The 14,597-nt window shown below is 38.5% G+C and overlaps 1 protein-coding gene across 1 annotated transcript in view; it reads right to left on the reverse strand.

Annotated features, from left to right (window-relative positions):
* Positions 1–8,371: 8,371 nt before the first annotated feature.
* pafah1b1b (platelet-activating factor acetylhydrolase 1b, regulatory subunit 1b) overlaps positions 8,372–14,597 on the reverse strand; it is a 41,393-nt gene continuing 35,167 nt past the window's right edge. The window contains exons 7-11 of the mRNA XM_079835274.1: positions 14,265–14,367; positions 13,812–14,040; positions 13,587–13,688; positions 10,507–10,663; positions 8,372–10,399 (exon numbers count right to left, since the gene is read on the reverse strand). Of these exons, the coding sequence (XP_079691400.1) occupies positions 10,326–10,399; positions 10,507–10,663; positions 13,587–13,688; positions 13,812–14,040; positions 14,265–14,367 (665 nt within the window). The 3' untranslated portion in view covers positions 8,372–10,325. The remainder of the gene's footprint in view (positions 10,400–10,506; positions 10,664–13,586; positions 13,689–13,811; positions 14,041–14,264; positions 14,368–14,597) is intronic.

A 14,597-nucleotide genomic window follows, 5' to 3' on the forward strand; every position in this document is an offset into this window, starting at 1 on the left:
ATTGTTATGATTAAGGGTTAGTTCACCCAAAAATACAAATTCTGTCATTTATTACTCACCCTCATGTCGTTCGACACCCGTAAGACCTCCGTTCATCTTCGGAACACAAATGAAGATATTTTTGTTGAAAGCTGATGGCTGAGAAAGGCTTCAGATAGGCCTCCATTGGCATTCAGTACATTTACACTCACAAGACCCATAAAAGGCACTTAAAACGTCGTTACAAAGTCCATCTCACCACAGTGACTCTACAATAATTTTACGATGCGACGACAATAGTTTTTGTGCGCCAAAAAAAATCAAAATAACACCTTTATCCAACTTGTTCTTGTCTTCTGTGTGTGCCTCCACGACGCATGCGCCAGAATATGACGCAGATCCGTCGTTAGTACACATGACCCAGAAGCGATTTGTTTACAAGCAGAGGAAGACGCGCGTATCTAAGCTATTGATCGTGCTTTAGGTCTCGGCGTAGTTCTCAAAATGGGACTAAAGTGTGCATTTCATGGATTCCCGAACCCCGGCGCTACGTCATATTCTCGCGCATGCGTCGTGGAGGCACACACGGAAGACAATAACAAGTTGGATAAAGGTGTTATTTTTATTTTTTTTTGCGCACAAAAACTATTGTCGTCGCATCGTAAAATTATTGTAGATGTGAAACTCACATTTGTTGCCAGCGGTTTAGACATTAATGGCTGTGTATTGAGTTATTTTGAGGGGACAGCAAATTTACACTGTTATACAAGCTGTACACTCACTATACTATACATTGTAGCAAAGTGACAATTCTTCAGTGTTGTCCCATGAAAAGATTTACCTAAATGTGAGGGGTGCACTCACTTTTGTTAGCTATATAGGCCTATAATAAAATATATGAGCACACAGACTAAACAAAATAAACACGGTGATGTTATCTGCTTTCTGAAGCGGATGCCTGCTGTTTGGGAACGATGACGTATAAGACTAATTATACTGAAACACTTTGACAACAGACTTTGCTCAGGCATGTCAGAATGACCAAAACAGCATTTCAGATGCTATGCAACAAGATCTGTCTGTAGGTTGGTCCAGTTATGCCTTCTCATCGCAAAGTCACATTCTTTTTTTTATGCACATTGAGGAATTTATTCGGTAAATGTGTTTCCATCGTGGTTTATGCGCATGTTTTCTTATTGGATACATTTTTTATCCGACTCAGTTGAGCGCATACATTTTTTATGCACATTTTTAGAATTTATCTTTTGGCGTTTCCATCTTGTGTTTTTTTTATACGATATTCTAAAATGCGCATAAAAAAAGGTGGATGGAAGCATCACTAGTGCGGGTCGTTAAACATATCCATAAAACAGTTGTCAAATATGATGTTTAGCTACTTATATCATACACTCTTTCACTGTAAAAACTAAAAGTGTTGTGTTAGAATTCACACTTGCCTGTTGTCAATAGTAAGCCCCGCCTTCTTTGATCTGATTGGCCATAAGTTTGACATTGACGAGCACTGTTAGGCCACTGAGGCAGACCAGCCTATCATCTTAACAACAAACAGAGCGGTGCGTAATGGAGAGCAGCATTAATAAATATCATATATTGCGCCATATCATGATTTGGCCATTTCCAATTATTGGGGAAAATTATGCCTATGGTGGTTACGACCCTGTGATTGGGTAACTGTGTTGCATATTACAATAAGTTTCAAGACTCTTCTGTGATTTTGGTTAGACACATACACATAATCAGTATCAAACGATCTGTAACAAACCAATAATGACACATAGTAAAAACTTTTTTACTCACACAAGTGTGTTGCGCCGTTCCTCTCGGATCCAAGAAGGCACATCATCGTTTTTTTTATTTCAGTCTCTCTGCAAGTCTTGTTTACAAAGGAATCCACTGTGAAATGGAGTGAACAAATGCACAGGGTCTTATTTGCGCGATCTTAAAATAAAAGATTAAAAATAAAGTTCAACCGCACATTTCTAATGTTGGAGTCAAAAGGTTATGCAGCGACTGTCTTTTTCCACAACACTTTATACTCTTCAAAGTCATGTTTATCGTTTAGTCGCTCGATCCAGTATTTGCGTCATGTATGTTATTTACTTACTACTTGTCATGTAACAATGTAGGCGTTGATCTTCTTCTTCTGCAGAGGCGTTCTTTCAAATATCTATGACATCATATATCACATCATATATCGGCACATTCCACGACGAGTCATTTTCAGACCTTGGTTTCAATAAAAGCTGTTTTTAGACTAACAAGGAAGTGTTCAGTTCTGAAAATTACTGGATATTTGTATAGAATGATGAGCTCTTATATGTCAAAAGCTCAAGGAAAATTTGATTTCTCAATTCATGACCCCTTAAATGGTAACAAAATGCATTTATTCCCTTTTAATTCTATGAGGATCTGTGATTAATTTATTAACCATTCACTTCTAACTAGTATGTATTTTAATTGTTGTTGATATGTATTCTAATTTTATTCATTAGCTACTAGTACTTCATTCTTAGCCTAGTTGTCACTAGTCGTTAGTATTAGCTTTTGAAACACTAGTATGGTCCTGTCCCGGGACACTTCATGTGCACTTGCGGTCTCGTGGACTTACAATGGCTGCCGCATCCATGTGTCCGTTAAGTCCACAAGACCTTAATGTCTCCCATTTGTCAGGGATGGGTGCTCGTGAGTGCCCCCTTTGCAGCCGATATGCGCCCTCGATGCACACTTTTGTGCACTGAAGCGAGCTCCGCAACAGAGTCAAAGGCCCTGTCCCAAATGCAATCCTAAGCCCTTGTGATCTTCCTCCAAGGCCACACTTTCAAAAGCTCTGTCCTGAAACCTAAAATGGCAAATGGGACACCCTACAGTCTTGTGGACTTAACAGAGTGTGCCATTTGGGACAGGGCCAAAGTGGCATTACGTCATGAAAGTATGGACTCTGGGGAAGATTGTGAGGGCTTAGGGTTAAATTTGGGACAGGGCCTATCTATCGCAGTTATTTCTAGTAACATTTCTTGTCTCACTAGTTAGAATCAGATTTTTTTTTTTACTCGTCACATGTAATGACTAGTCAAAATGACTACTGTATAGTTCAATTAAAAATCGAACTATTAATCAATATTTTACTATTAACAATTGGAACAATTTCTAATAAGATCAGTACTAGTTGCTACTGTGTACAAAAAAGTAGTTAACTGAAATAGATAGTAATCTTTTTTTGTTACTAGCAGTGTTGGGGAAAGTTACTTTGAAAAGTAATGCATTACAATATTGCGTTACTCCCTTAAAAAGTAACTAATTGAGTTACTTAGTTACTTTTTAAGAAAAGTAATGCGTAACGTTACTTTTGTGTTACTTTTTCTCACCTGGGCTGGGCTTGTTTTTGTTTTTGTTTATAACAAAAAGGTTATATTTTTGTGCAACGGTAAAGACCTCTTCATACCAAAATTTAAATAATAAGCCCCGGGCTGTGGTAAAAATGCAAATTCACGCATTAACAGTATTAACGCATTTTCATCATCAAAGGTAAGCAGCAAGACATTGGTAAATTAAATATAAAGGTAGATTATGCATACAAATAGTTGATTTATTTAACATTTAATTATTGGAGGTTTGCATAGTACTCAGATTTTGCATTTGACTGATTTTATTCATTTTGAGGAGTACAGAATCTTTATTGTGCAAGCGAGATAAATGCTCACATTTAGTCTGGAACTACAATAACCATCATGTTTACACACAACACCTCTGCACTTATTTTTCTCAACATGGGGACAGGAGAGCTGTCAGTCAAATTAATGTGTAACTTGCGTTACTTTTTTGAAAAAGTAACTCAGATATTTTGTTGTAAATTTGAAAAGAAATGCGTTACTTTACTAGTTACTTGGAAAAAGTAATATTATTACATAACTCAAGTTACTTGTTATGCGTTACCCCCAACACTGGTTACTAGAACACTAGGTAACTAGGGTTTTAGTTTCAAGGAGTAGGCCTACATGTGAAGACGGCTTGCCATAGAACGTGAGCCAATATCATCCTGAACGAGTATCTAAAATGCCACGCCCAGATCGTGGTTAGGCTTGTTGAACTTGAAAGTGAATGTTCACTGTATACCGACGAAAACAAACTGCAAAAATATCTGCGCACTTTACAAAGATTTTTTATTTTGTGCGGTAGTCGTACACCAGCATGTTTGTCTGGTGTGTGTTTAACTTTATCCTGCCATTAATAAAAGTTCTTGAGCAACCGAGGGCGCGGTGAACAGACGCAGTCACGAGTGACGTAACGTTAACTATCAAATATTCAGCCTAGCTTGTTTTACAGGTTAGCTCGGTTACTGAACAAACTATTTATTATGATTTTCACAATATCTCTGAATATATTTCCTAAGTAATTTAAATAAGTAACATCTATCTAAAAGCAAAATACGGTTTGCACGGTTTGCTTTGTAGTAAAGCGAGTCAGACAAATTAATCTTCTTTCAGGTCTGGAAAGCTTCTCAGTATTTAAATATATCATTAAATTAATTGTATATCCAAGCACATCGTATAATTGATTTAATAACGTATTTACGACTCCAAACGTCTTAAAAACATAAACAGGAATACATTCAATACTGACCTCTATTGCTTTGAAAGATGGTCTGACTTCATAATTTATACAATTCTGTCTATTTCACAATATGAAGTCTTTTTAATGGCACTTGTATTATTTGAAGATGCAGTATTGTGAAGAAACACACTTGTTTATGTGTTGCTGTAACAGCATTGTGGCTCGTGCCATGCTGACAGCTCTATGAATGAGCTCTTGCATGGCAACAGATTGTGATTGGCTGATTTGTAGGGATACCCTAGAATGACCAGCACACAGTCAGAGTGCCTCCGCCAATCAGCGCTGAGCTCAGAGGTGCGTAAGAAAGATATGATAATACATGCACACAAATACACACACACACTATGCATGCCAGTGTTTCACACATAAACAGCAGATGCCGACACATGCAGCTCATCATGTATTAGACGGCACAGACTTCGCTAACTATAGTCAGTAGGCTATGTAGGACAGAGAGTCAGCCGTCTAACTGCTATTCACAGCCCCTCCCCATAACTATTATTACTGGATCACTGCAGGCTGTGAGGATGATGATAAAGCGAGATGTATTTCTCCTCGGACCTCTGTAAATCAACTGCAAACAGAAAACAGAACATCTCTGTATTTGTATACTATAAGTGATTTATATTTTATAATTCTATGAACTGAAAAGAAACAAAATTGAGGTAAATATCAAATTTTTACAATGGATAAAATATCGAGATTGTGGGGTTTATTTCTTGACATGCAAACAATAGGCTGCATTTTAGATATATATATCTTAGTAGTATCTATTTTTGTAAATTAATACAGGTTAAGGTCCATTTTGACCAAGGCTACATAGAAATGCATATAGTTTTTAGTACGGGAACCAAACTTTACAAAGACTATCAAAATACACGTAATTAATTTATATATTTATTTTAAAAAGAGATATAACCATTTGCATTTGGGTCTATTTTTACCCATGGGATCATGAAGCTTTGCAAATAATTTTTTAGTTTTTGGTAGTTTTGTGTAAATCTATGAATTATATGTCTCAAAAAATGCATATAAATACATTTAGTATATCCCATATCTCACATTTTTGATACTGTATTATGAACTATTTCAGCATGAAAGACAAATTCATCTGACAGTGAAAGTTTATGCCAGTAAAATGAATATGCTTTGTTTGAAGACATTCCAGAGTAATATTTATGTTGTTTTTGTTTTGTTAGAAAATATGTGGGATGATCAATTTAGATTTTTGCATTCACTCAATAATAAGAAGTTACTGATCAGATACAATATTGGGTTTAATTGAAAAACTTATTTGTCTTTCATAAGCTTACGTTCATGGATCCAGGAATGCAAAAATCGTATCCAGATTTTGAATGCAGGGTTAAAGACAAACGTCTAAGATTCAGTTTTTTAATGTCAGCACTCCCTCTAGTGGTGAACTAGCTCTCAGATAGATAAATAAATAGATGGATGGATTACAAATATTGTTGTGGTGGTACCATAGTACAGAAATGGATTGAAACAGAGATAATAAACCGATCAGGCGTAACATAATGACCCCTGACAGGTGAAGAACCCCTGAAGAACACTGATTATCTCTTCATCATGGCACCTGTTAGTGGGTGGGATATATTAGGCACCAAGTGAACATTTTGTCCTCAAAGTTGATGTGTTAGAAGCAGGAAAAATGGGCGAGCGAGTTTGACAAGGGCCAAATTGTGATGGCTAGACAACTGGTCCAAAACTGTAGCTCTTGTGGGGTGTTCCCGGTCTGCAGTGGTCAGTATCTATCAAAAGTGGCCCAAGGAAGGAACAGTGGTGAACCGGCGACAGGGTCATGGCAGTGTGATGATGTTACTTTGACACGTCCCACCTACCAAAGCATTGTTGCAGACCATGTACACTTTGGCCTCCAAATCCCCCAGATCTCAATCCAATCGAGCATCTGGGATGTGCTGAACAAACAAGTCCGATCCATGGAGGACCCACCTCGCAACTTACAGGACTTAAAGGATCTGCTGCTAGCATCTTGGTGTGAGATACCACAGCACACCTTCAGGGGTCTAGTGGAGTCCATGTCTCGACGGGCCAGGGCTGTTTTGGCAGCAAAAGCAGGACCAACACAATATAAGGAAGTAATAGTGTTATGCCTGATCGGTGTATATTGAATAAATACTATTCATGTACCATAGTATTTATGTTATACTCCAAACATACATCAAAAAATACCTATTACTACTGCTATTACAATGATGCTAATAACTTAATACTTTCTGTGTCAATAAAATCATAACAGCATCAAATTGAAATTGTCATTATGAACACTTGTTCTGTGTAGCTCATTGCTTTCTCACGATTTAAGACAGACCAACAAGTGAAAAATGAAGACATTGGCTAAAATGGGATATGGTTGGCCATTGTGTTAATGCTTGTGTGGTCATATGGTGTCCGTTACAAACAATGACCATCTCATTAGACTCCATAGAGAGAACTGAGCGTTCGGTCTCACACACACACACACACAGTGACTGTTGCCAGGATACAGGAGCGGCTGTCTACATGTCTGATGTAGTGGGCTGAAATATGTTAGAGAAGCAGCCCTGTCCCCAATATCCTCATCACTGGGGATGTAATGAAGCCTAACCACATTAAAACACATTATATTAGTGGTGTCTTTTTATAACCCTCTCTCTATTAGGAACATTGCACGTTTATAGTTTCTCGAATGCCAGATTGTCTACAAACAAATGACTGGCAGAGAAATTCAATGAAAACGTATTGTTTTTCAACCTTCATGAAATCAACATCTTCAGTGCGGTGTCCATGCGGATTCATCCACTGTTTCCGTGGAAACCAGTGTTTTGGTGCCAGCCTGTTGAAGTTTCTCAGGCATGGAATCATCAGATGTGCAAGTCATTGTGGCAGATCAAAGGCTGACGTAACGTAACCGAATCAGTACATGGATTAGGCCTACCAAATATTCAATGAGCAGTCTCATTTAAAGAGCTCTGTATGGGATTTAACATAAGAACGATGCCTTAATCAGTTCTGCTTAATGTCTGAATATTCAATTATATTACTTTTGAGGGTAATAAGATTATTGATTTATTTTGGTCTCCTGCAAACCAAATTAATACATGCAGACAGCAAACCTGACTTAGACTTTTTGAATTTAAAAGTAGGTATGAAGGTAAATTGTACTTCATTTGTCTTCCAGGAAACATGCAAATATCTAAATACATAAATAACAGTAAATAATTATGGATATGAATTAAGACGATCTGCCGGCTATTTGATTTCGCCCTGCAGCTCAGGCTGGAAACCTGTACATTTTTCTATCCTGCTTCTGTTACAAATCTGCAGGGACCAATCACAAACCGGCTTATCCACGTGGCGCACTATTGGCAGGTTTAACTAGACTGGGTAAACCCAGCCAGATCTGCCGGTGATTTGATTTCGCCCTGCAGCTGTACGTCACCCGAATCATTGGTCTGATTGGTTGAAGGACCATCCAATTGCGTACAGAGTCATTTGAACTATGCCCGTTGATCACGCCTCTTGTGCGGTAGAAAATACAGAGCAGACTCCCCAGACTAATGTTCAGTCTTAAAAGATTGAGCAAGATATAAATGACATTTTAATTCAAATGTATTTTAAAATAATTTATGTTGTGTTTGTAAGCTTGTTTTTCTCCTCAAATTGTGTCGAGTAATATTGAATTCCACCTGTCTACAACCTGTTTTGGAAAAACACAACTGAAAAAACAACGCCAACAGATGGGATGATTTATATTTACAGATATTTTATTATTTTAATTATGTTGCAAACAATGACATCAAGATATACTGATGAACAATTATTTATTTAAGTGAGTGCATGAGTGTGTGTCAACAGTGAGACCACAAAAAGCAGAATGAAGTCCTCGATATTGGGGATTCTCAGTACATTAACAAGGCAGAGAAAGCGAATAGCTGGAGTCAGAGTCTGCTGTGTGCTCACAGACAGGAAGTGACGTCCACACACACACACACACACACACCCATAGATTCTACATACACAGCTTTGGGATGGCAGTGTTTGGGCATACATGACTCTACTGTTCAAAACAGTACGCTGCGGACCAGCAAGCACAGCAAACTACTCACCACTGATGTAGTCTTATAAGATGCTAAGTGTTGCCTTGCACGGCAGCCAGTGGAGAACATTTTAAACTTGCTCTTGTCGGACTCTTTGTCTGTCTGCCCCGTAAATCTGATCAGGAGGCCATCTTCCTATAGATGTGTTCATAGAAAACACATACACACCTTAATAGTCAACACAGAGCAGCCTATAGATATTGCACGTCGATCTACCACGGAGGGGTCGTCCTCAAACTCCACAAGGTCCAGGACAGCGAGTGTCTTCCTCTGCAATGCCAAAAACCTCCCCGATTCAAGAGAGACTGATTAAAGATCGCTCATCGGCACACGGTGACCGAGCAGTACCACGGAGTACGCCAAAAAAAGCCTGTACGGGCAACGTCTCCTGCACACAGGCAGAGCAGGCAAGCAGCAGAATGAAAAAGCGATGAAAGCGCTATATCAAATGACGTCGAGTGGTTCGCCAGGAGGGGGTTCATGAAACCTATGAACGAATGAAGTCATTTTTGAGAATAGCAAGGCAGAATGTGGGCGGTCAGAGCGAAAGCTGGGAAATATAGTAGAGGCGCTAAATCAGGACGTGGATGAGATGTAGCTGCATTTGTGTGAAGTGTTTTGTCCCACGGTCCTGAAAAGGGAGAGTGTGCGCAATTAAGAATGAGCAAAATGGCACTTCACTTGCCCTCTATCAGTAAATAAAGTATATCAAGGTCCTCCAATACCAAGTTGTGGTGATGGAGGGTGTCAGATTTATATTTTCTGTACAAAAAAAAAGAAAACAAAAACAATGTAAACCCTGCGTGAAACACTATAGCCTCCAGGGACAAGTGCACTTTACTGATCCATGTCCTTATAAAAAGAGATTACTCTTCTCATTTTGTGTCTTCTGCACTCCTTTTCTAACAGGATAGCATGTAGGTTTGCCTAAACGGCTTCAATAAGCCCGTTTTTAAAATGGAGAAGGACTTCATGGATGAGCTTTGAATGAGAACTGAAGTTGTATCCTACTATTTAGCGCTTCTTAAAGTGACGAATCTTCTCGTAAAGGGGAGAGCTGCGCATCCAGACGTTCATGTGGTGAAACTACATTGCAGACCCCCGGAACGGACGCGTTAAGCGGCTCATCTTCAGTCAGTTTAAATGTTAAGTCTTTCTTTTCTGTAAAGCAGAATGCGACAAACGTCAAAGGAAAGAAAACGTAAACGGTTTTGAGTGCCCTGTATCCTGAATTCCCCAAACAGCATCATTCTGCCTTCTGGTGAGAAACGCTCGAGGCGAGAGCAGCACCTGTGCTCTGCATCCCTACGGTACTTTAGATGAGAAGCAAAAAATTTACAGTATACAAGTTTTGGATTCACCATGCAAGAATACTTGTTTTACTTTTGACTAATTTTTTTCTCCTTGTGAGTGTCTTGTGTAACATTTAATAAGCTCAAACTACATCCAGAGTAATTTACATAAAAGGACAATAGTAATTAGAAGAGAGCTGGATGAGGTGGTAACCATAGTAATGAGTGCATCCTGAAGAGCAGGTGTGGGAGTGGCCAAAGTGGTGGTGCTGGGGGGAAAGGGAAGGGGCAGATCCTATGGCGTTCAGCGACATTCCCACACTTTGACCGTTTGATCTACACTTCCCGTCACCACGTAAGGAGAAGTCTTGTGGAAATCTGTGGAAGAGAGATGACGTTGAATTAATGGATGCTTTGATAACCGTGTAATAAGGCCAAATGTCAACCGCCATGCATTTCCAGACGACAGTATCGGCTTGGCTTACCCAGAGAGGTAACGAAGTGTTCATGGGCACACAGGGTCTTCATGCAGCGCTTGTTCTTATAGTCCCAGATGCGAAGGGTCTTGTCATCAGCACAGCTCACTACGAATCTCCCACCCGGATGGAACAGAACTCCACGCACCCAGTTATCATGGCCAACCTGAGGCGCGAGAGAAGTAAAAGATGAATGAAGAGCTTGGAATTTGAAAAAGATGTTGCTAATATTTCATCAAACAAATACGGAGCAGTACCACATTATATGCACACTGACGGCTCAAAATAGTCCAACGCAAACTTTCTGTATTAAATACCAAGAACACATTTGCAAAAATGTGTAATATAAAACGGAGCACACTGTACTGGGTACTACAACCCACAATGCAATGCAACTTCCCATTTCCAGCATGAGAAATAAGCAGAAGCAATTAGCTGCTACTTTTAATGTCATGCAACTATAAAATGGCATGCTTTTGTAAATCGTAATTATTTTATACTACGATATAATACAAAAATACTACATTTAATAATTATAATATTACTCGCATTACTTATAATTACTTATGCACATTTCTTTTTATCATAATTACAACTAGGGATGGGTACTGAAAAGAGAGGAAAAGAGGAAGAGACGGAGAGAGAAAGTGTTGTGTTGTGCTACAGAGCGCACAACACAATGAGTGACGATGGTCATGAGAACTAAACAAAAGATTACAGACTAAACTTATCATATTACGATATTAATCTAATTTTATTTTCGATTTTTGACTTCCAAGGATTATAAAAAGATGATATGGAGGTAAAACTATTAAAAACTAGCCGCGCTCTGTCTAGCACAGCTTCCTTCCCGTCACACCTGTGAGCATTGGTTCCTCCCTAAAACTTAAAGTCAGAATCAGCACAATCTGTGATTGTTGTAAATTGCAGGACGTGTTTGCTAATAAAAAGAGCTATTAAATGCACAATAATCCATGCAAGACTTCAAGGCGGCTTATGTGTGTCTGCAAAACGGACTGACTTGTACATTATACATGTATACATGCTTTGTGTACACGTCTAAACCATTAAATACACAACAAATAGTGTCAAAATGACTAGCTTGGAGAGTATTCACTTAAACCCAGTTTATATCTTAAATGGGAATAATAGTTTGGAGAAATTGGAGAATTATATTATTAGATCTGCATTCTGTCTTAAAGGGGCAGCAGTCTAATAAACCTGAAACCTGGTAGGGCTGTAATCTCCCAGTCGATTAGTCGACTATTAGTCGATACGTTCTGGCTAGACCAAAATTCTGATTGGTCGATTTTTTGCTGCTTTCATTTAATCAGTTTGGCCGCGTTCATTTCATCAGGTGGAAAGCACTAATTGCTAATGGGGGTGTTTTCAGAGCACCCCTGTTTCACAGGTAACAGTCTGTCTTCAGAACACCCCCATTGTTTTAACTTATTTTGGATTAGCCCAACCCACAAGAGAAGAGAGACAGATTGAAGTAACGTTAGGCTAGTTTGCTGTAGGCTATATTATTTATTTAATTGTGAGAGCGTTTTCCTAGTCAGTCTTCTTCTACCATGTCAACAAAGACATCGGCAGTGTGGCAGCATTTTTTTATAAATAGAAAATGGGGAAAAAAGACGAATGCACATTTTGCAAGCAACAGTTTGCATATCACAGCTTGACGACAAACATGTCATATCACCTAAAAACGGTAAGCTAACTTGTATGCGTTAGGTTGCCCCGTCTGTTTTGAGTACGCTATATGAACATATCAGAATTGCCATATTTCAATGTTTTTTATTTGGAGCCTAATGCGCAGTGTGGCCACTGTTTGTATTAGTGTTGAGCGTATGCTTTATTTTTCAGTTATGCACTTTATTTAGTTTCTGCTCTTGATCTGGCTTGTTTAATAAATATTCCTTTTTTATTAAAACGGACGTGCCTTTTGTGTTTAAGAGTAAAAGCCTTATAGTCTATTCATTTCTCAGCCGTGAAGTTTAGCTGAGCTCCTGTTTGAGCTGCACAGAGTATTATAGTATATTAGTGTCTGTCAGTTATTAGAATACATTTGACAAAAACAATTGTCTAAATTATGTTGCATATTCCTCAAAAGTTCTTGTGATGATATCACTAGTTGACAACATAGTAACAGTTACTATATTTTCGGAAATCATAGGCTATGATATTGCGCAGGTGCACGAGATGCAACTCATTTCATTGCAAAATAATTTAGTATTTATACTATTATAATGTAATTATACTATTTAGTATACTTCAAATAGCCTAGTTTTTTGTGTTTATTTATAATTCATTTAGGCAGACAACAAGGCTACCAAATACTGCGCAGCTAATTAATTTAAGTTTTTTTTTTCCTAACGTCATTTTTAGTTGATTTTTAGTCGAAAATTTCAGGACTTCAGTCGACCAAGATTTTCTTTGGTTGATTACAGCCCTAAAACCTGGAGCCATTCATGTGAATCAAACAACAAAAGGCAAAGAGAAATTGTGTCACAGCTCTTGAATGAATAACTTTAGCTTTAATAAGCATTTATCTATCAATTTATAAAGCTATACGCTTAATTTTAGTAGACCTTCCTGAAATTAAAGCAATGTCCATTTCATTTGTAACTTTGTTTAATTGTGTATTTGACATTTGCACTGTTTCTTTGTTCTTATATTGTATCTATGCATATAACCAAAAAATGCTTGCACTGGTCCATTTACAAATAGATTTATATTGGTTTTGTTCAAACATTGCAGTTTCTTTTACGATAGACATTTTATTTTTCAGATTATAAAGCAAATGTTAATGTTCTTAAATAGGTTTAAGCATTTTTTTGCCTACATCTGCACCTTTAGAAATCTCATGATTTCAAATAGTCATAACTATAACTTCAAATTCAACACTTCAAGTCATAATTATGATTTAACAAGGCATGTTTTTTTCTTATGTGGTTGAAATGGGCCTCCATAATAATGCATACCAATGAGAAAAAAAGCAAACAGTGCATTCGTTTCCCGTTCTGAACACAGGCAGCGCGATTATAGATATGATACAATGAAGCGGCCTGAACTATAGCCCTACTTACCAGTGTCATAAGGCACATGCCAGTACTTATATCCCACATTTTAATGGTCTTGTCTCTTGATCCAGATAACAGGAATGGCCCAGGCTTTCCACTCTTCTTGTTCTGCAAGCAGAGTGTTAACATGACAAATTACTAACAGAATAAAATGTATCTTTCATTATGCAGAAAAGGGAAAAAGAGGCAGTAAAAATACCAGAAACGCCTCATCAAACAAACACAAAGTACCTCAGAGCCTGTAGCCTCAGATATGGTGGGGTGTGCGCTCTCAGGGGCCCAGGAGATGCACTCCACCACATGCTCGTGCTCCCGCAGCTCCGCCTTGCACTCCTTGGTGGCCACCACCCACACGCGCACCGTCTGGTCATTAGAGCAGCTGGCCAACAGTGTGCCATCTTGATTGGGCCGGACCATACGCACCCACTCCCTGTGACCCGTGAACGTCTTCACACAATAACTGAGGAAAGACAAGAGAATCATACATTCACACACACTCTTCCAGAATGTTTTGTATTGCTTTGAGAAAAGAAAAAAAAAAGACTAATTATGTAATTATGTAAAGAAATTCTTGAGGCAAAAACGACAAGATTTTCAGAGCTCAACATGTGACTCACTGAAATCCTTAAAGAGAACAGTATTCAGCTCACAATTAGCCACACAATGTGCTGCATTATTACTCACCCAGTGGCCACTTCCCACATTTTCATGGTCTTATCCCTGGAAGCAGACACTATGTGATCCCCGTTGGGCATGATGGCAACCGACGACACATTGTGATCGTGTCCTGGGGATGGGAGGAAGATGAATGCAATATAAGGTGGGATGAACAGCTTAGTTACTGTTAGGTTCAAGCAACTGGATTTTTGACTTGCACATCCATCCTGCGTTGAGCAAAAAAACTAATTTGAATCTTTATTTTAAGGTCGGTTACTGACCGATGTAAAGGACAGGCATATGATTAAAACAGGCACCTTTGTTATTTGAGTGAGAGATTAAAAGCTGTCAGTCTGGTTA

Source organism: Gobio gobio (genome assembly GCF_949357685.1).
Source record: "Gobio gobio genome assembly, chromosome: 14".
In the NCBI taxonomy this organism is placed as follows: Eukaryota; Metazoa; Chordata; class Actinopteri; order Cypriniformes; family Gobionidae; genus Gobio; species Gobio gobio.